At 42.7% G+C, this 22,428-nt stretch overlaps 2 protein-coding genes and 1 pseudogene across 3 annotated transcripts; 1 reads left to right on the plus strand and 2 right to left on the minus strand.

Moving 5' to 3' along the window:
* Positions 1-2,334: 2,334 nt before the first annotated feature.
* LOC306698435 (protein C19orf12 homolog) lies at positions 2,335-2,806 on the minus strand (annotated as a pseudogene). The gene is made up of 2 exons: positions 2,647-2,806; positions 2,335-2,569 (listed from the first exon to the last, which is right to left on the minus strand). The product of its transcript is annotated as a protein C19orf12 homolog (transcript).
* Positions 2,807-7,678: 4,872 nt separating this feature from the next.
* LOC306698436 (cytochrome b-c1 complex subunit Rieske, mitochondrial-like) lies at positions 7,679-8,366 on the plus strand (the record flags this gene model as incomplete). Its single annotated transcript, XM_079162734.1, is given in 3 exon segments — positions 7,679-7,748; positions 7,751-8,063; positions 8,065-8,366. Coding segments are annotated over 3 exon segments (612 nt in total), but the record flags the coding sequence as incomplete, so codon positions are not given.
* Positions 8,367-17,849: 9,483 nt separating this feature from the next.
* Positions 17,850-22,022, minus strand: LOC306698428 (uncharacterized protein). The gene is made up of 2 exons (XM_079162726.1): positions 21,663-22,022; positions 17,850-19,533 (listed from the first exon to the last, which is right to left on the minus strand). The coding sequence occupies exons 1-2, from the start codon at positions 21,853-21,855 to the stop codon at positions 18,131-18,133; spliced, it is 1,596 nt and encodes a 531-aa protein (XP_079018852.1). The 5' UTR covers positions 21,856-22,022; the 3' UTR covers positions 17,850-18,130.
* Between the last annotated feature and the right edge of the window lie 406 nt (positions 22,023-22,428).

Here is a 22,428-nt window from a genome sequence, read left to right on the forward strand (position 1 = left end):
ACATCTTCTTTCCTACTTTTACTTCTATCACTTCTCACTCTGACTGACGTCTGAATGTTGTTGTAATTTCTACCCTTATTGTCATTATTCCAAATTTCCTGCCAAGATGTAATAATTCTTCGCTGTATTACTGATTTTGCTTCTGACCTCCCGAAACAAATTTCTAAAATATCACATTTGTTTGTTGCTCTTTTCTCAAGTTTATCTGCAACCTTATTTCCCTCTATTCCGACATGAGCCAGTACCCAACAGAGATGTACATCTATTCCTAAATGTTGTGAGTTCAGTAATGACATATAAACTTCAGTTAAAAGATCCTCTCGTACTGTTTGACCAGATTGTATACTTTGTATTGCAGCTGCAGAATGTGAAGATATAACTACTTTCATTGGTTTGACCTCATCCACCCACTAAAGACTTATGATTACTGCTGTCAGTTCGGCTGTGTACACTGATAACTTTTTACAATTTTTGTAACAATGCTTAACAATTCCTTTGTTGAATTCTGGAATGTATATGCCCACTCCTACATGATTATTATCTGAGTGTTTAGATCCATCTGTAAAAATATTTATATGATTAGAATAGCTTTAATTCAGTACACCTTGAACCAAGTATCCGATATTAACATTCCTCTCACACCATTCTCTTCTCTTTTCTAATATCTCTAGATTTACCTTGGGTTGTGGAAATATCCATGGAGGAATGTTGCTCCTAATAACTGCCATACCATGTAGTATGATATCTAATTTGAACTGTTTCACTTTCCTGTTAACGTCCCATCCAAAGCTCTTACCAGAGAATGTCGAGTACTCCCAACCATTGTACAGGACAGTCGCTGCTGTATTTCCGTTAAGTCCACCCTGAATTCTAATCCAGTGTGATAGTGGTAGCTTAGTTCTCCTCACATGTAATGGCAGTTCTCTGGGTTCCACCAGCAATGCATTAATGGGTGTGGTTTTGACTCGGGAGATGAGTCAGAGGAAAAACATCCAGAAAATAAGGTGAACGGATAAAAGTCCATTCAGACAGGTTCTACGAGGAACATCCGATTCCGCTGCAACTTGGTGGGTAACCAAATAAAAGCCCTTAAACTAATAAAATAGTATATCACTACTCCTATCTTCAGTTACCTTCCATCTTGTCCTTATGTAACAGTTGTGGGTCATGGAACAAGACGACTCAAGTGATTGTTTTCCAACATTTATTTATTGAAGACAAAATATCATCAATGAATTGCCTTCTGATCGTTTTCTGCCCCTCTGCTCCCTCAGCAACGAGTGATTTAATTCCTTTTCTTCAAATACACACTGACCAATCAGAGCTCAGTACGTGGACCGTTCATGAATATTACATAATCACACAGTTTAAACTGACAAATGCAAACAAAGACAGCCGGCAATAAATATCAGACTGTGTGAATTTGTAAATGAACAGATTTATGACATCACTGCTTCATTTAGAGCACGATAGATCTGACTATAAGTACATGTGTGTATTATGGTAAATTAATGTGTTGCAGATGTGTTCTCATGGTGTGTATGACAATATTTTAGCCTTGTTCTTTCAGCTGTAGCCATAGTGGTGCGAAACAGACTTGGGAGTAAATAGAAAAAGAAATGTGTAAATATTCTCTCATCACACTGGTGCGTGTCGGCTTCTTGAGCCGTGTGTTACAGTCTCCGGTTACTTTAATGTCAACCTGAATTATGTTCATGTTCTTGATGTTGGTCTCAAAGTGCACCAGACTGATGCATTTAACTTTAAAATGTACAACATTTTCTTCCAGGTGAGCGTGCCCCCGGCCCCCTCTAGAAAACCAACACTAACTAAAAAATAAAAACTCAATTAGTCTACTGGATCAAGCTAAAGACAGAACCAAATCTGAGCGTGGACTCAATGAGCGATGCTCTCAAATTGAAAGAACACGCTCTTGGATAAAGATAGGATGAAAGCTCCATCGTTCCTCCCCTGTGTGATGTTTCATGTGGTGTGTCAAATATATTTTATACATTTTGTATAAAACCGTTATCACAAACAGAACCACTATGTCTCTTATATGATTAACAGTGCCATTGATGAATAAATAATTCCTTCATCTGATGAGTGTACTTCCCATAATAAATTAATCCAGGTATACATCTGTTTTCACATTAACCGGATAACCTGTAACCAAGACTGTGATGGCGTCTGTGCAAATTTACAATATGTGATTTAACATTTGATAAAGAGTCTCTTCAGCGTCATAAAAACAGTTCACATTCTTTTCAAAAGACGCCATCCTTCTGAGCATGTGCGCCCCTGAGTCAGGGTATCCCAGTTCTTCCACAGACCCTAATCCACGTAGTGCACCTGCGCCTGGAGCTCCTTGGAGATGTACCCGAGAAGGGTTGCCGTCAGCTGCTGCTTCAGGGTGGCGTTGCCCATCACTAGAGCAGTTAGTTGAGCCAAATCTGTCCACTGAATGTCTCCGAGCACGGCCAGAAGACCGAGCCAAGACTGATCTGAGGCAGCGGTTTGAACTGTCCATTGGTCAGCCAGCAGCCCAGAAGGCCTCCGACAGCACCGCCTACAGGGGAAGAGGGTTTCAAACTTGTGGACTTATGAATGCACAGAAACTGTTGCATGCATTTTTTTCTCACTTACCGACTGCGATACCAAGAGGTCCCCCGACTAACCCTCCAGCGAAGACCAGACCGCCCGCTGCTGCTGCTCCCTTCCCTGAGCCTTTCACTGTGGTCTGGATTTGCCGATTGGCAGATAACTCACAACACAGCTTCATGACATCATCAAGTCGATGGCACATACTGTGGATCAGATTTATACATTTAAGGAGACATGACAGAAATTACAACTGAAAGACACCCAGCTGTTCTTGTCATTTCCCCCCAGTGACACTCAAATGGAGGCACGCATCGCTGCGTGCTTGTCTGACATCTTGAAGTAGACACACCACCTCAAGCTCAACCTGGACAAAACCGAGCTACTGTTCCTCCCGGGGAAGGGTTGCCCGCACCGAGACCTGTCCATCACCATTGACGATACCGTCGTGACGCCAACTTGGACTGCAAGGAACCTGGGTGTGACCCTGAATGATCAACTGTCATTCTCGGCAAACATTTCATCGGTTACACGCTCCTGCAGATTCCTGCTCTACAACATCAGGATTCGCCCCTTCCTCACTGACGAGACGGCGCAGGTGCTAATTCAGGCTCTAGTCATCTCCTGCCCGGACTACTGCAACTCGCTACTTGCCGGAGCCCCGGCGTCGGCCATCAGACCGCTGGAGCTTGTCCAGAAAGCTGCAGCTCGCCTGGTGTTCGATCGCCCCAAGTTCTCCCACACAACTTCCCTTCTCCGTTCTCTCCACTGGCTCCCTGTAAGAGCTCGCATCCAGTTTAAGACTCTGGTGCTTGCCTACAGGGCAGTAAAAGGAACAGCTCCTTCCTATCTCCAGAAAAAATGAAGACGACAGTGGTGCCAAACCCCCCCAAAAGTCTAAATGTGTGCACAAGTACAATCCTGACTTCCTTAAGTACGGCTTTGTGAACGGAGGCCATAAGGCAGAGCCGAGAACCCAGTGTGTGGAGTGTGGGCTAATGCTATAAAACGAAGCACTGAAGTCTTCGAAACTAAAGCGACACCTCGCGACGTGGGAAACGCACTACTGCTAGTTTTTCTTCGCTTTTGCTGGGACAGTAGTTTGCACGAAGACATACTGTTTTGTGGAGAGCTACCAACACCGAGCTACGGCTCAAGAATGTTTTTCCGCTGCATGGATAACTACTTCGCTGAGAACGGCCTGGACTAGCAAAACTGTGTTGGGGTGTGCAGTGATGGTGCAGCGTCAATGACTGGCAGGCATAAGGGCGTCGTCAAGCAGATACTTGATCGTTCACCAGAAGCTAAATGGACCCACTGTTTTCTCCACCGTGAAAGCCTTGCAGCAAAAAATATGTCACCAGAGTTCCATGAGGTGATGGATGTGAGTGTGAAAACCATCAACTTCATTAAAAGTAGAGCTGTGAACTCCAGATGTTTTGCCAAGCTTTGTGAGGACATGGAAGCAGATCATGTCCAGCTGCTCTATCACAGTGAGGTGAGATGGCTCTCAAGAGGACTGGTCCTCAATCATTTGAACTGAGGAATGAGGTCTTCTCTTTTCTCACTGAGGAAAAATCTCCTCTGGCACATTACTATGCCAAAACGAAGGTCACAGCTAAACTTGCCTACCTCTGTGACATGTTTTCACCGCTGAACCAGCTGAACATCTCACTTCAAGGGAGAAAGAGCAACATATTTGTGTGGAAACTTGCTTCGTGGACTAAGAGGGCCCAGGAAAAGAGGATGGACATGTTTCCACTTTTGTCTGACATTTTGGAAAACTCTCCTCAGGTGCAGATCAGTGACTCAGTCTCTCAGCACCTCTCACAACTGGCAGAGAAATTTGATGAATACTTTCCTGAGGATCCCAGAGACGGACACATGTGGATTTTGGACCCATTTTCTGGGGATCCCACTGAAGATGATGTTGCTTTGCCCTCACATCTGGAATTCCAGCTTCTGGAAGTTTCCACCGACAGCACTTTAAAGTTGCAGTGGGGCAAACTGGACCTGGGCTCCTTCTGGATTGCTGTCTCAAAGGAGTACCCATGTCTAGCACTGAGGGCTGTGAAACTCCTTCTCCCATTCACGACTACATACCTGTGTGAATCAGGATTCTCTAGTGTGGCCACAACTAAGATCAAAGCCCGAAACAGACTCAGAGCAACACTGGAGGCTACTCTGAGAGTGAGCCTTTCCCCCATTCCACCCAGACTGGATCTGATCGTGTCTGAGAGAAAGGCCCCAGTGTCTCATTAAGAGGTGGACATAAAAAGGGAGTTGTAGCTTGTCAAAAAATGGACTGTTGTGACTGTTGTTATTGTTCATTTGTCACAGAGTTGAAGAGCAACTTCTGGTTCTGCCATGCAAAAATGAAGACTGCTGAAGCATATAACTCCCAGATTATAAGGCTATATTTTCATTTGCACTTTATTTAAATTGTATTTATAGTTTATTTAATTTGAAACTTATTATTTTGAATGTATTTATTTTATTACCACATTATTATTTTATAAATAATATTATTATTATTATTTATAAAATTTCCATTTTTTTCTCCGTTTTTTGAGAGTCCCTCCTTTTTTTCTGTAGTGAAATCTAATTATTAATAATTTTTGTGTTAATAAGCCTGACTTGAGCCTTTAAATTTGTTCTTGTATTAGCTTGATTTGTTCCATGAATTGTTAGCCTGTTGTTGTATGTGCAGGTTTATATACACATGATAAATAAATGTCTTTGTGATCATCACATTGTATCATCTCATTTATTTGACAAGCTTTTTGCTTGTTAAACTGTAAGTGGATTTGATTTAGTTATTGAATACAAATCAAACCAAGAGTGAGATAAATTAGTTAAACTAATACTGTGTTAATATTTGAATATTAGTACCATGTGGCCCGGGTCAAAAAGGTTAAGAACCCCTGGTCTAGATTACCTTGGATGTGCGTTGCATCGGGTACATCATCACAGCCAAGTTGGTTAAATGATAGTTTGTTTATTTTCTTCAGCGTGGAACAACGTAAAGACAGTCCCGTTCTTTCCACCGACACCGAACGCACCAGTTGCATAAATACATCACACGTTATCGTATAGCAGTCAAAACCCTTTGCCCTTCCGGGGTCAAACACCTGACAACCACGATGTTTTTAGAATCTATATACCTGAGCCCAGGACATTAATACAGCGCCACCCAATGTATATACGGAGAAATACAGTTGTATTTACAACACCATATTTGGCTCTAACAGTTGGAGATAAAACGTAGCTGAATTTCAGGAGCAGGACCACACCTCAGCCACTCCCCCACTTCCCCAGAGGCCACCCGTACAGCCCAGGGAAGCACTCGACCTGCCGCCCACTAGACGCCGCCAACCTCCATCGAGAGGGTCCAGGCAGCTCAACGCAGCCAAACCCGCCGATCTCCATCACGCCGACCAGCTACATCCAACCGCCAGAATCCAACAATACGAAGATTCAGACCCACATGCCGTCCTCCAATAACTCACATCTCGGTGGCAGAGGGAGACCTGCCACCTCCAGACGTAAACAACGGAAACGTAAATCCAGCCCTCTCCTTCTTTGATCACTCCAGACCCAGCTCTCGGGAACGAGTCTCCGACGATTCCGGCTCCCTGGCACGCCGCGCTCAAAGCCGCCGCCACCGCCGCCGCCACCGCCGCCACCGCCGCCACCGCCGCCACCGCTCCCGCGCTCCAGCCAGGTCCCCCATCAAAGACGCTCCAGCTAAGATCTCCGACTGGACCATAGTCCGCCTGCTAAGAGCATCTTCTTCCAGTGACAGACCAACAGAATTGGTCCACACAACGATGCCGCTTCCCCTGCCGTTTTTGGGGGGTTTCCATGACAGAAGACGTTTTGCCATAGATCAGCCCTCGGACCTCGCAAGCAAATGCCAAGCCACTTTTCCTTCATGCTACCAAATCTGACCAATAGTAGCCGCAGCCATTACGTGGGGCCGCAATCGGCCCAGCGAGTCCATCTCTTAACTCCTGACAACCTAGCGGTCGTTTACCCAATCACCAAAGGACGCTGGGACACCCATCCATCAAGGGTGCGTTCTTGACGCAGCTCACATGTCCGGGCCACCACAACGCCGTGGCTTTCTCATTTCTCATCGCAGAAGTTCAGAAGATCCGCCCTCCTGCAGACAACCGTCCGACATCGGTTCCGCCACATCCAACGCCGTATTTAAACCCATAAATCCACTTGATTTTGCCGACCATCGATCAGCAGAACTCAAGTGTTGAAAACCTATCCTCCCACGCCTTTACAATCACCACAGCTTCAACGACCTGCGCAACGTGCAAGCAACCCTGCTTCCTTAGGAGGGCTTCTTTGGGGGTCTGCAAGGCCCGGGAGCCGCAGTGGATCCTAAACTAAGCCTTTCCCCAAACTGCTTTCATCCAGGCTAACCTCCACCAACCATTCCCCAACGCTCCAAACAACCGACGAAGGCTCGCCCCGGCTGAGGTGGGAACCTAGCTAGTGAATTGGAGAAAAAACGTAGCTGAATTTCAGGAGCAGGACCACACCTCAGCCACTCCCCCACTTCCGGCCACACCCCTATAAATACCTACCCACTCTAAACGCCGGCTTACTTGCGACTTCCGCATCCCAACCTCCCTCCGTCTTGTTAAACCATTTCAGTCAAGGTTATCTTCCCCCATAGTCACCATCCTCCTGTCCCACATGGAGACCGGGGGGTCTGCAAGGACCGGGAGCCGCAGTGGATCCTCAACCAAGCCTTTCCCCAAACCACTTTCATCCAGGCTAACCTCCACCAACCATTCCCCAACGCTCCAAACAAATGACGAAGGCTTGCCCCGGCTGAGGTGGGGCCCTAGATAGTGAATTTATTTGATAAATGTCCTTATCATTCAAATCATGATCAATTAATCTAGTCATTATTACATCTAGCAGTAATTGAGCCTTAAATAGGAGGACACAGTGTGACAGAGAAGCATTACTTTAAATGTGTTTTTTTTGTAAGATACCAAATAATTTACAATTTGCTCATTAACTGCTCGTGCCTTTAAAAACTACATATTGTGTTTCTTCTCCAGCTCCTGGGGGGATCCGCCTTGCCCACACAGATATCAAGATTCCTGACTTCACAGACTACCGTTGCCCGAGGTTACGGACCCCAACAAGTCCTCCCAGGAGAGCAGCGAGGCGAGAAGGTCCTTCTCTTACCTCGTCAATGGAGTGACCACTGTGGTTGGTGTGTATGCCGCCAAGACAGTGGTCACCCAGTTTGTCTCCTCAATGAGCGCATCAGCAGATGTCCTGGCCTTATCCAAGATTGAGATCAAGCTCGCTGACATCCCTGAAGGCAAAAACATGACCTTCAAGTGGAGAGGAAAGCCCCCGTTTGTCCGTCACCGCACAGAGAAGGAAATCACAGCAGAGGAGGGTGTGAATCTGGCGGAGCTTCGTGACCCATGACAAGGATAGAGTGATTAACCCCCGCTGGGTTATCGTCCTCGGTGTGTGCACTCATCTGGGTTGTGTGCCCATCGCCAACGCCGGAGACTTCGGAGGCTACTACTGTCCGTGCCATGGCTCCCACTACGATGCTTCAGAAAGGATAAGAAAGGGACCTGCTCCTCTAAACCTGGAGGTTCCCTTCTATGAGTTCCCTGAGGAGGACGTAGTCATAGTGGGATAAACACTGGAGCTCTGTCTCAGTTCCTCCCTGTAATATGTATTTTTTAGACGGCTCCGTGTGAGAGTGACATCAAATGTGTGTATTTACTAATAAAGACATATTCCCAACTCTATGATTGAACTATTGTCTTTTCCCTCGTAAAAAAAGTGAGTTGTTTTTCTTTGATTGTTCTGCATCACTTAGCTTGACACCGCTATTTAATTTTTTTAATCTCTATAGATTTTTCATTCCGTACTAATTTTAGTATTTTCCAAACAGCATTATGCACCACAAAAAGTTTAAAAGTGAAAGAGTGCTTCACAGAAAATGGAAGCAAAGGAATGAGGGCCGGGTGTGATCAGGTCCAACCCCTTTGCTGCAACACCAATCCTGATATATTGTGTTGGAGCTGTGTGATAAAGTCAAAGGTGGGGCCTGTTTCATGGTTACCTAAAGTTGAGCTGGTAAAAGTGCTCATACACATAAACAAGAGGCCTTAGGAGCACAATGATTAGGATAAGATGATGGTATGATCAAGACAAGCCACCGGCAATCTAAAACAGTATCGACAAGTTGTAAACAGATTCAGGAATGTGTCAGCCTGTTAAACTGGAAGGAACTATAGATCGAGAGAAGGATGTTGGTGGTTTGTGACTCCAAAGAATGTGTAGATTGCTTTCTCTAAGGGCCCTTTTTATGAGTTTGTGTCAGACAAGATGACAATTTGATACCAGTAATGGCAGCAGCAAAGAGTGCGAACTGCCAAAGATAAAGAACTATTCAGTCACACTCCAGTCACAGATGGATTTAATCCTGATGAACAAAGTGTGCTCTGTAAAACTGTATGAACCAGTGAAATACACAAACCTTTTTGTTTTTATTGATGAAATCATTTAAATACAATATACTGTACACAGATGCAGGTAAAACCATCGTCTTAAACTTACATTACCATCAAATCAATCATCAATATAATCATCAAAACTATTTCAAACTGTACAGTTGGCGCTCATTCAGTGCATAACTTTTTGTATTGAAATATTGAAATCAGTTTAGTTGAACCGCGGTTAATCATGTGTAACTTCAGAGGTGACTCGTGCTGAAAGCTTTTATCACAAACGGAAACTTTACTGAAACCAGAACAGCTAAAGGGGATTGTTTCCTGTGTGGGTTTTCATGTGTACCTTCAGATGTGCATTGCGCACAAATGTATTACCACAAGCTGAGCAGCTGAAAGGTTTCTCTCTTGTGTGGATTCTCATGTGTATCTGTAAATGTGAAGAACTGTTATAAGATTTCTTACAGACAGAGCAGCTGAAAGGTTTCTCTCCTGTGTGGATTCTCATGTGCATCTCTAAAGTTGAATGCTGGCTAAAAGATTTCTTGCAAACTGAGCAGCTGAAAGGTTTTTCTCCTGTGTGGGTTCTCATGTGTCTCTGTAAAGTTGATCGACAGTTAAAAGATTTCTTGCAAACTGAGCAGCTGAAAGGTTTTTCTCCTGTGTGGGTTCTCATGTGTCTCTGTAAATGTGATCGACAGTTAAAAGATTTCTTGCAAACTGAGCAGCTGAAAGGTTTTTCTCCTGTGTGGGTTCTAATGTGTCTCTGTAAAGTTGATCGACAGTTAAAAGATTTCTTGCAAACTGAGCAGCTGAAAGGTTTTTCTCCTGTGTGGGTTCTCATGTGTCTCTGTAAATGTGATCGACAGTTAAAAGATTTCTTGCAAACGGAGCAGCTGAAAGGTTTCTCTCCTGTGTGGGTTCTCATGTGTCTCTTCAGATTTTGACTTCTGCCAAATGTTTTCTCACACTCAGAGCATCTAAAATGTTTCTCACCAGCGCTACATCTTGAATCACTGACACGGATTTCATCAGGTTTCAAATAGTTTAAACCCGACTTAGGTTCTCTGGTCTCCTTAAAATCACCACTGTCATCAGTGTCAGAAGAGTCTCCAGTCTTCTCATCAGTATCTGGTTCTGGATGTCTATCTGGATCCAAGTTCCTGTCTGGTTCTGATCCTCCACAGTCCTTTCCATCAGCTTCTGTTTCCATCTGTTCAGTTTGTCTTTGATGAAGCTGTGAGGACTGAGCTTCCTCTTCTTCATCGTCACTCTTCACAGGAGTGAATGAGAACTTGACATCAGCCTCCTCCAGACCTTGAAGCTGCTCTCCTTCCTGACTGGGGCAGAGTTCCTCCTGTTCCTCTTTAATGTGTGAGGGCTCTGGGTCCTCCTGGTCCAGACTGGAGCTCCACTCCTGCTGCTCAGAGGGAACCTCTTCTTTAACCACCAACAGCTGCTGGACATCTGCAGGGAAACAGTAAACACACACAGAGACGTTACAAAGACATTGTAGTATTGAGCAAATAGTCTTCTGGACATACACTTCCTGAGTATCAATAGAACCAGATAATACAATCATTTAATCAACTTATGTGACTATGAACATATGAACCATTTTAAGCTGCCAAATCAATGTGGTGTTATCAAAGAGAACAAACTTGTAGTCTTGCTACCTAGCCCTATTTTTAGGCCTCTGCTCGAAAATTGCACACCCATACATAAAGGAGTGCATCTCTCTAACTACAAGGTATATTTGAATAATTGTAATGGCATTACAACACTAACACTTGTGAGATTTGTTAAGATGTGTACATATCAGTGTATATGTTACTGGTAAATGCTGAATGAAGATAACACACAGCTCAAATTGAAAATGTTCAGGGTCGCCTGAAAAAGTCATAAGTCACAAATCATAGCACAACATGTCAGTAGTCTCTACAAACAAATTTGTCTTTGATAAAGTGAAGCACAACAAGGTAATAGAGGCTTTTGTACAGAGAGGTCAGCCGAGGTCAAGCCGAATTCTCATTTTAGAACCAGCTGCTTATTTTATATACTATATATTTCACTTGTTTTGATCACTAATAGTGTTCAATCTATCCAAAACAGCAGTTTGGCATCATTTTGAGAGCCTGGGCCCTATATAAACCTGTAAAACATGGCTCACCCTCGGAATTCCAGTTTTACAGACTACAATTGAACCTCACACAGCCTATGATTGGCGGATTTTCGCCTATGACACCTCTTTGAATGCGGAAGTGTGTCAAGAAGGTAGTGGGTCGATCTTTGAGTTGATTGACAGAATTTGTAGCCACTAAAAATCCAAAACCATAGCGTAAAACCCATTCACCGAAAATGAAAACGACTACCCCTTCATCATAAATGCACGTAGAACCTCAGTCTTTTCACATAAGGGCAGACAGAAACCGGCAGCGCATGGCTGAAAGGATTAATCTGGGATTTTTGGCGATTTTCTTCCAGAAAACCATCTCAAGGTGCGAAGCGTTTACAATTTTCTGCTGTTTGGCTGTGTGTTGTTCTGTGGCTTATGGAGTGTAACTTTTTAATGGTTTCAAGGAGATACATTTGGAAACTATGGTTGGATTCGGTGTGGAATGCTCATGCTCTGTGATATGCGGATTGTCCATGAAAGTGCCGTAGCTTTTGGTTGGTATCGTAACGGAGTACGCGGTGTCCTGGCGAAAAATATGTGAAATTGTGGTACCACTTGTACTTTATTGTATTACTTCGTGTATAACTGTGTTTCCAGTGAGTAAAATAGCTTCCATGGTCCATTTGCCCAGAATGTCTTCGTTACGTACGTTTTTTGATACATCATAAAATATCATTTTATTCGTTCTCAGAAGTGATTAGTACTACATGTGTGTACTCTGTCGCCCCCCCGAACACCCTTTGAAGGGTGCTCTCGGTAGCAAGAGGATAAGTTGAAATATTTCCTGTCATCTAGAAGCTGAGAGAACAAATTGGCATACCTGCAAACGAAGATTAAGTGATAAGACATTTACTTTAAGCAAAAAACTAATTTATTAATCAGTTATTAATCAGTTTTTCAGCTGGCTAGTGAGCTTTTTTTTTTTCATCAATATTATTAATATCAACCATTATTTAGACAAAATCCATTGAGACCTAGGTCTCATTTTCAAAGGTTTTAGTCAAATAAAAACAAAGTTAGCAAGAGTAGTGAGAACCATCGCCTATACAAAATAAAGGGATTAGTTTTCATTGAACCCTGTTACTGTATGGCTTCATATTAACTTCTACTGTTACTGTAAAGCTGTTAGAATTGTGGCCTATCTTCTATTTGCAATTAATATGCATTCAATCCAGTTCAATTATTTAAATTAAAATGATAATCTACTCTGAATAAGGTAGCTTATCAAGAGTAAAATATTAGCTGTGATCTATACACACACACCTCTGCATTAGTAACCTGCTGAAATGAAGGTACAGGCTCCTTAACCCTCTGTCTCATTACTTCAGGGCCTTTGGGTGCGACTGCACGTGGGACTGTTGGGACTGTTAGTCCACTGGCTGTGGTCATTACAGTGAACAGTGTCTGGCAGTGCGATGAGAGGGCATGTGAGCCCTTGTTGCTGTAGTTCATCTCATTGGAGCAAAGGCTGCATTTAGCATTTACCCTGCCTTATCAATGTATTTAAAATACTGTGACAGCGTGAAGCTGTACTGCTCTCCCTTCACGTCTGTTGAGACCTCCACTCACATCTCAGCCCTGCGTCAAGCTGCGCTACAAAAACAGCCTCCTCTTCCTGAAGCTCTTTGACCTCATCATCTTATCAGTATCTGGGCCTCTTGTTTCAAGTTATTATCACCACGAAATCACCTCATTCTACTTTGAGTTAAAAAAAAACAAAAAAAAACAACCTGCAACCAGATCCGCCGTTGTTCCGGTTTAATGTTAACGAGTGACCGCGTAGACTGAACCGGAACACGGGGGGCTTCATGTTTCATCACGTTACGTGTTTTCCTCCTAAAACAGTCGAGAAAGTTCCGCATGCAGTGGACGTTAGCCTTAACCCAGCAAGTCTGAACGGCAACGGAACATAAACGTTAACGGAGGGAAAGACGGTGTATACATCTTAACGCTGATTGGCCAAGATTCGACACATCAAGGATGTTTTATTGCAAATATCACGACATCACATTTTCTCCTTGACTCCAATCTGATAAACGCTGGCTGGCCAGTTGCCCCCCCCCCCATAAAAACCTTTACGGATCTACACGATTCACGTGGATGATATATTTTGATTCATAACAGCACATTTCGCTGAAAAGCCACACGTTAGCAGGCATGAACTTCAAACTACATTAAATGTGATCAGTCGGAGCATGAACAGTGTTTGAGAGAAGAAATAAAGTGAACCCACGTGCTCTTTGTATCCGAACTTCAGGGTTGAAAACCGCGTCCAGTAGTTCCCGTTGTCTCTTGTTCTGCTCTTTTGAACGAGAGAGTTCCTCCTCGTACTCTGCTATCGTTCTTTCAAACAAACCAAATATCTCTTCATCAGCCGCAGTTAGTCGCTGGTTGACTAAAGATCTCAGCATTTCTACTTTAGACATTTTCACTAAACTACGGAAACGTTTCCTCCAGACAATCTCCGTTAAAAACTCCGTTTATTCTCATTACACTCTGACTAGCGCTGTGTTGGTCACTTCCGTCCCCGTTGGTCTGTTTCCAGGTAGCATGCTAAGCTAACTTCGATAGCTTTATAGGCTACCAGGAGATGAGTCTTCTTCTTCTTCTTCTTCTTCTTCTTCTTAGAGTTTAATGGCGGACTACAAACCAACGTTTAAGGTGCCACCTACTGGACTGGAGTGTGTAACATCATGACTTTATGACAGTTATCATTTAAACACAATAATAATGTTATTTTCAAATGAAATAAACTTCATACAGAAGTTATATTCTGTGTATTGAACCCGCTCCATTCAAAATATTAAATAAAGCCCTTTTAAACTGAACTTGTTTGTCCCCTGTCTCTAACAGTCCTTTGATGCTCCACTCCCTTCCTGTATCTACCACTCTGCCCTTCAGTCTTTCTCTTTTCACCCTGAACTTCCTCCACTCTATCAGCACATGTTCATCAGTTTCTTTACAGTTGCATATCTCACATTTATCCCACTCTGTCTTTTTCATGATGTATATAACGTGTCATTGAGTCCTGTATGTCCGAACCTTAATCTGCTGAAAGTAACATCTTCTTTTCTGCTTTTACTTCTATCACTTCTCACTCTGACTGACGTCTGAATTTTGTTGTAATTTCTACCCTTATTTTCATTATTCCAAATTTCCTGCCAAGATGTAATAATTCTTCGCTGTATTACTGATTTTGCTTCTGACCTCCCAAAACTAATTTCTAAAATATCATTTTTGTTTGAAGCTCTTTTCTCAAGTTTATCTGCAACCTCATTTCCCTCTATTCCAACATGACCTTCTACCCAACAGAGATGTACATCTATTCTTAAATGTTGTGAGTTCAGTAATGACATATAAACTTCAGTTAAAAGATCCTCTCGTACTGTTTGACCAGATATACTTTGTATTGCAGCTGTAAAATGTGAACATATAACTACTTTCATGGTTTGACCTCCTCCACCCACTGAAGACTGATGATTGTCAGTTCGGCTGTGAATGTATATGCCCACTACATGATTATTATCTGAGTGTTTAGATCCATCTGTAAAGATATTTATATAATTAGAATAGCTTTTATTCAGTAAATCTCCCAACCATTTTACAGGACAGTCGCTGCTGTATTTCGGTTAAGTCCACCCTGAATTCTAATCCAGTGTGATAGTGGTAGCTTAGTTCTCCTCACATGTAATGGCAGTTCCCTGGGTTCCACCAGCAATGCATTAATGGGTGTGGTTTTGACTCGGGAGATGAGTCAGAGGAAAAACATCCAGAAAATAAGGTGAACAGATAAAAGTCCATTCAGACAGGTTCTATGAGGAACATCCGGTTCTGCTGCAACTTGGTGGGTAACCAAATAAAAGCCCTTAAACTAATAAAATAGTATATCATTATTCCTATCTTCAGTTACCTTCAATCTTGTATGTAACAGTTGTGGGTCATGGAACGAGACGACTCAAGTGATTGTTTTCCAACATTTTTTTATTGAAGACAAAATATCACCAATGAATTGCCTTCTGATCGTTTTCTGCCCCTTTGCTCCCTCAGCAACGAGTGATTTAAGTCCTTTTCTTCAAATACACACTGACCAATCAGAGTTCGGTACGTGGACCGTTCATGAATATTACATAATCACACAGTTTAATCTGACAAATGCAAACAAAGACAGCTGGCAATAAATCTCAGACTGTGTATTTGTAAATGAACAGTTTTATGACATCACTGCTTCATTTAGAGCACGATAGATCTGAATATAAGTACATGTGTGTTTTATGGTAAATTAATGTGTTGCAGATGTGTTCTCATGGTGTGTATGACAATAGTTTAGCCTTGTTCTTTCAGCTGTAGACTTAGTGGTGCAAAACAGACTTGGGAGTAAATAGAAAAAGAAATGTGTAAATATTCTCTCATCACACATTCACTGACGTGTGTCGACTTCTTGAGTCATGTCTTACAGTCTCCGGTTACTTTAATGTTTGGTGTGGGTGATTTTAAGTTATGGAAGGAAACTTCCTAACTGCTTCGAATCATATTTCTATATATTTTTATTCATTTGCCCAAAGGTCCGTTTTACATTGCTGGGTTCTCAGCTGAAAGAATAAGAATACCTCAAAGTAAAACATTAACATGAATACACGTGTTATTATAGTCAGATCTATCGCGTTATAGATGAAGCAGTGATATTATAAATCGGTTAATTTACAGAATGACACAGTTAGTGATTTCTTGCCAGCTGTCCTTCCTGCATTTGTCAGTTTAAACTGCGTTACTTTCAGCCTGAATTATGTTCATGTTCTTGATGTTGGTCTGAAAGTGCACCAGACTGATGCATTTAACTTTAAAATGTACAATATTTTCTTCCAGGTGAGCGTGGCCCCGGCCCCCTCTAGAAAAACCAACACTAACTAGAAAATACAGACTCAATTAGTCTACTGGATCAAGCTATGACTGTACTTCCCATAATAAATGAATCCAGGTATACATCTGTTTTCACATTAACTGTATAACCTGTAACCAAGACTGTGATGGCGTCTGTGCAAATTTACAATGTGATTTCACATTTGATGAAGAGTCTCTTCGGCGTCATAAAAACAGTTCACATTCTTTTTAAAAGACTCCATCCTTCTGAGCATGTGCGCCCCTGAGTCAGGGTATCCCAGTTCTTCCACAGACCCTAATCCACGTAGTGCACCTGTAAGCTGCTGCTTCAAGGTGGCGTTGTCCATCACTAGAGCAGTTAGCTGAGCCAAATCTTTCCACTGAATGTCTCCCAGCACGGCCAGAAGACTATCATAAAGCTTCTACTGCTGCTGAGGACTGAGCTCCATTATGATCTGAGGCAGCGGTTTGAACTGTCCACTGGTCAGCCAGCAGCCCAGAAGGCCTCCGACAGCACCGCCTACAGGGGAAGAGGGTTTCAAACTTGTGGAATTATGATCTCACACACACACACGAGTAGGATAAACTGTTGCATGTCTATTTTCCCACTTACCGACTGCGATATCATGACACAATTTTATTCAATCGACCTTAGAAGCCTAGAAGATCGCTTCTCGCAGCGAGAGCTAACTCTCTCTCCTCTGTCCTGATTCTCCTGGACCTGTCTGCAGCATTTGACACTGTGAACCACCAGATCCTTCTCCAGACCCTCGAGGGGATGGGCGTCTCAGGCTCTGCACTCTCCCTGTTTGCATCCTACCTGACATGGAGGGGTGCCGTGTCGGAACCACGCTTGCTGACTACGGGGGTTCCACAAGGTTCAGACCTGGGCCCCCTTCTCTTCTCCCTCTACACAACTTCTCTGGGTTCTGTTATTCGCTGGCATGACTTCTCCTACCATTGTTATGCCGATGACACCCAGCTGGTCTTGTCATTTCCCCCCGGTGACACTCAAGTGGAGGTACATATAGCTTAGTACGCATTGCTTGGCTGACATCTCGAAGTGGATGACGACACACCACCTCAAGCTCAACCTCGACAAAACCGAGCTATTGTTCCTCCCGGGAAAGGGTTGCCCACACCTGTCCATCACCATTGACGATACCGTGGTGACGACAACTCGGACTGCGATGAACCTGGGTGTAACCCTGGACGACCAACTGTCGTTTTCAGCAAACATCTCATCGGTTACACGCTCCTGCAGATTCCTGCTCTACAACATCAGGATTCGCCCCTTCCTCACTGACGAGACGGCGCAGGTGCTCATCCAGGCTCTTGTCATCTCCCGCCTGGACTACTGCAACTCGCTACTTGCCGGAGCCCCGGCGTCGGCCATCAGACTGCTGGAGCTTGTCCAGAAAGCTGCAGCTCGCCTGGTGTTCGAGTGCCCCAAGTTCTCCCACACAACTTCCCTTCTCCGTTCTCTACACTGGCTACCTGTAAAAGCTCGCATCCAGTTTAAGACGACAATTGAAGATGACAATTTGATACCAGTAATGGCAGCAGCAAAGAGTGCGAACTGCCAAGTAATATAAAGAACTATTGAGTCACACTCCAGTCACAGATGGATTTAATCCTGATGAACAAAGTGTGCTCTGTAAAACTGTATGAACCAGTGAAATACACAAACCTTTGTTTTTATTGATGAAATCATTTAAATACAATATACTGTACACAGATGCAGGTAAAACCATCGTCTTAAACTTAAATTATCATCAAATCAATCATCAATATAATCATCAACACTATTTCAAACTGTACAGTTGGCGCTCATTCAGTGCATAACATTTTGTATTGAAATATTGAAATCAGTGTAGTTGAACCACGGTTAATCATGTGTAACTTCAGAGGTGACTCGTGCTGAAAGCTTTTATCACAAACGGAAACTTTACTGCAACCAGAACAGCTAAAGGGGATTGTTTCCTGTGTGGGTTTTCATGTGTACCTTCAGATGTGCATTGCGCACAAATCTTTTACCGCAAACTGAGCAGCTGAAAGGTTTTTCTCCTGTGTGGATTCTCATGTGTACCTTTAAATGTGGACGATTGTTAAAAGATTTCTTGCAAACTGAGCAGCTGAAAGTTTTTTCTCCTGTGTGGGTTCTCATGTGCATCTGTAAATGTGAATGCTGGTTAAAAGATTTCTTGCAAACTGAGCAGCTGAAAGGTTTTTCTCCTGTGTGGGTTCTCATGTGCATCTGTAAATTTGAATGCTGGTTAAAAGATTTCTTGCAAACTGAGCAGCTGAAATGTTTTTCTCCTGTGTGGGTTCTCATGTGTATCTGTAAATGTGGACTCTGGTGAAAAGATTTCTTGCAAACTGAGCAGCTGAAAGGTTTTTCTCCTGTGTGGATTCTCATGTGTATCTGTAAATGTGAACGCTGCTTAAAAAAATTCTTACAGACTGAGCAGCTGAAAGGTTTCTCTCCTGTGTGGGTTCTCATGTGTTTCTGCAAATTTGAAGAAATGTTAAATGATTTCTTGCAAACTGAGCAGCTGAAAGGTTTTTCTCCTGTGTGGGTTCTCATGTGTATCTGTAAATGTGAACGCTGCTTAAAAGATTTCTTACAGACTGAGCAGCTGAAAGGTTTCTCTCCTGTGTGGATTCTCATGTGTTTCTGTAAATTTGATCGACTGTTATAAGATTTCTTACAGACAGAGCAGCTGAAAGGTTTTTCTCCTGTGTGGATTCTCATGTGCGTCACTAAAGTTGAATGCTGGTTAAAAGATTTCTTGCAAACTGAGCAGCTGAAAGGTTTCTCTCCTGTGTGGGTTCTCATGTGTCTCTTCAGATTTTGACGATTGCCAAATGATTTCTCACACTCAGAGCATCTAAAATGTTTCTCACCAGCGCTACATCTTGAATCACTGACAAGGACTTTATCAGGTTTCAAATAGTTTAAACCCGACTGAGGTTCTCTGGTCTCCTTACAATCACCACTGTCAGAAGAGTCTCCAGTCTTCTCATCAGTATCTGGTTCTGGATGTCTATCTGGATCCAAGTTCCTGTCTGGTTCTGATCCTCCACAGTCATTTCCATCAGCTTCTGTTTCCATCTGTTCAGTTTGTCTTTGATGAAGCTGTGAGGACTGAGCTTCCTCTTCTTCATCGTCACTCTTCACAGGAGTGAATGAGAACTTGACATCAGCCTCCTCCAGACCTTGAAGCTGCTCTCCTTCCTGACTGGTGCAGAGTTCCTCCTGTTCCTCTTTAATGTGTGAGGGCTCTGGGTCCTCCTGGTCCAGACTGGAGCTCCACTCCTGCTGCTCAGAGGGAACCTCTTCTTTAACCACCAACAGCTGCTGGACGTCTGCAGGAAAACAGTAAACACACAGAGACGTTACAAAGACATTGTAGTATTGAGCAAATAGTCTCCTGGACATACACTTCCAGAGTATCAATAGAACCAGATAATACAATCATGTAATCAACTTATGTGACCATGAACATATGAACCATTGTAAGCTGCCAAATCCATGTGGTGTTATCAAAGAGAACAAACTTGTACCTGAAGTTGAAATATTTCCTGTCATCTAGAAGCTGAGAGAACAAATCAGCATACCTGCAAACTCATAAGAGGTGAAAAATGTGACAAGCACCTGAAACCCTGTCGGTTCCCTGAGAGAATTTTACTTTAAATATGATCTTTAAAATGTATCATTCTGGTGTAGTGATAAGACATTTACTTTAAGCAAAAAACGAATTTATTATTCAGTTATGTTGTGGAAAATGTCTATGTTAATCGGGAGAAGAGTTATTCGCAAATTAAAACAAAAGTCTTCAAATGATTCAAAGTTGTCTTTGTTCAATTTAATTCTCTTGCAAGAGGGAAATACTCAACACAGCTCTTCAAGCAGAGTCCGTGTTGGAAGCATTCTCCACATGAGTTAAAATCTTCACAAACTTTATACTAAAACAGAAACAGTCCCCGCCTTGAGATAAATCAAAGATATCTTTTTACTCTGGCTTTTCGTTCTTCTATGATCTCATGCCAGATGCATTCACGTGAGAACCTAAACATTCCATATTAGGAAGAAAGTACAGTGAGTCTCATTCCTCACATTTCTTGGGTCTGAATGTATAGCCCGCTAAAGTAAACAGAACACTCAGTAACTGTTCTGGCAGAAAAACTATGTTTACACAGCTTTCTGTTTCTAACTCTGTTTTTCTAAGCCTAACAGTGTTTATAAACATTTCATGATACTGAGATATATTTTTTTCCATTACAGTTATTAATCAGTATTTCAGCTATAGTTGAACAGCTGGCTAGTTAGCTTTTTCTTAATCATCAATTATTATTATTATTATTATTAACCTTTATTTAGACAAAATCCATTGAGACTGAGGTCTCATTTTCAAATGTTTTAGTCAAATAAAAACAAAGATAGCAAGAGTAGTGAGAACCATCGCCTATACAAAATAAAGTGATTAGTTTTCATTACTGTATGGCTTAATATTAACTTCCACTGTTACTGTAAAGCTGTTCTGAAATGAAGGTACAGGCTCCTTAACCCTCTCTCTCATTACTTCAGGGCCCTTGGGAGCAACTGCACGTGGGACTGTTGGGACTGTTAGTCCACTGGCTGTGGTCATTACAGTGAACAGTGTCTGGCAGTGCGATGAGAGGGCATGTGAGCCCTTGTTGCTGTAGTTCATCTCATTGGCGCAGAGGCTGCATTTAGCATACTCTGCCTTATCAATGTATTTAAAATACTGTGACAGTGTGAAGCTGTACTCACGTCTGTTGAGACCTCCACCTTTATCCAGGCCCAGCTCCACTCACATCTCAGCCCTGCGTCAAGCTGCGCTACACAAACAGCCTCCTCTTCCTGAAGCTCTTTGACCTCATCATCTTATCAGTATCTGGGCCTCTTGTCTCAAGTTATTATCACCACGAAATCCCCTCATTCTACTTTGAGTTAAAAAAAAACTAAAAAAACAACCTGCAACCAGATCCGCCGTTGTTCCGGTTTAATGTTAACGAGTGACCGCGTGGACTGAACCGGAACACGGGGGGCTTCATGTTTCATCACGTTACGTGTTTTCCTCCTAAAACAGTCGAGAAAGTTCCGCATGCAGTGGACGTTAGCCTTAACCCAGCAAGTCTGAACGGCAACGGAACATAAACGTTAACGGAGGGAAAGACGGTGTATACATCTTAACGCTGATTGGCCAAGATTCGACACATCAAGGATGTTTTATTGCAAATATCACGACATCACATTTTCTCCTTGACTCCAATCTGATAAACGCTGGCTGGCCAGTTGCCCCCCCCCATAAAAACTTTTACGGATCTACACGATTCACGTGGATGATATATTTTGATTCATAACAGCACATTTCGCTGAAAAGCCACAAGTTAGCAGGCATGAAATCAACATTAAATGTGATCAGCCGGAGCATGAACAGTGTTTGAGAGAAGAAATAAAGTGAACCCACGTGCTCTTTGTATCCGAACTTCCGGGTTGAAAACAGCGTCCAGTAGTTCCCGTTGTCTCTTGTTCTGCTCTTTTGAACGAGAGAGTTCCTCCTCGTACTCTGCTATCGTTCTTTCAAACAAACCAAATATCTCTTCATCAGCCGCAGTTAGTCGCTGGTTGACTAAAGATCTCAGCATTTCTACTTTAGACATTTTCACTAAACTACGGAAACGTTTCCTCCAGACAATCTCCGTTAAAAACTCCGTTTATTCTCAGTACACTCTGACTAGCGCTGTGTTGGTCACTTCCGTCCCCGTTGGTCTGTTTCCAGGTAGCATGCTAAGCTAACTTCGATAGCTTTATAGGCTACCAGGAGATGAGTCTTCTTCTTCTTCTTCTTCTTCTTAGAGTTTAATGGCGGACTACAAACCAACGTTTAAGGTGCCACCTACTGGACTGGAGTGTGTAACATCATGACTTTATGACAGTTATCATTTAAACACAATAATAATTATAGTAATGTATAAATAAAAGAAAGAAAATAAGAGAAAAATAAACTTCGTATGGAAGTTATAGTCTGTGAATTGAACCCGTTCCATTCAAAATATTAAATAAAGCCCTTTTAAGGCGAACTTGTTTGTCCCCTGTCTCTAACAGTCCTTTGATGCTCCACTCCCTTCCTATATCTACCACTCTGCCCTTCAGTCTTTCTCTTTCCACCCTGAACTTCCTCCACTCTATCAGCACATGTTCAACAGTTTCTTTACAGTTGCATATCTAACATT

The sequence above is a fragment of the Pholis gunnellus genome, assembly GCF_910591455.1.
Source record: "Pholis gunnellus genome assembly, chromosome: 7".
NCBI classification, from domain to species: domain Eukaryota; kingdom Metazoa; phylum Chordata; class Actinopteri; order Perciformes; family Pholidae; genus Pholis; species Pholis gunnellus.

Bases quoted from the DNA above. Each gene is read 5' to 3' on its own strand.
- LOC306698428 (XM_079162726.1), bottom strand. From the start codon at position 21,855: ATGTCTAAAGTAGAAATGCTGAGATCTTTAGTCAACCAGCGACTAACT. The intron at 19,534-21,662 runs GTGGGTTCACTT...GTTTTCCTGCAG, and splicing joins AGTTCGGATACAAAGAGCAC to ACGTCCAGCAGCTGTTGGTG.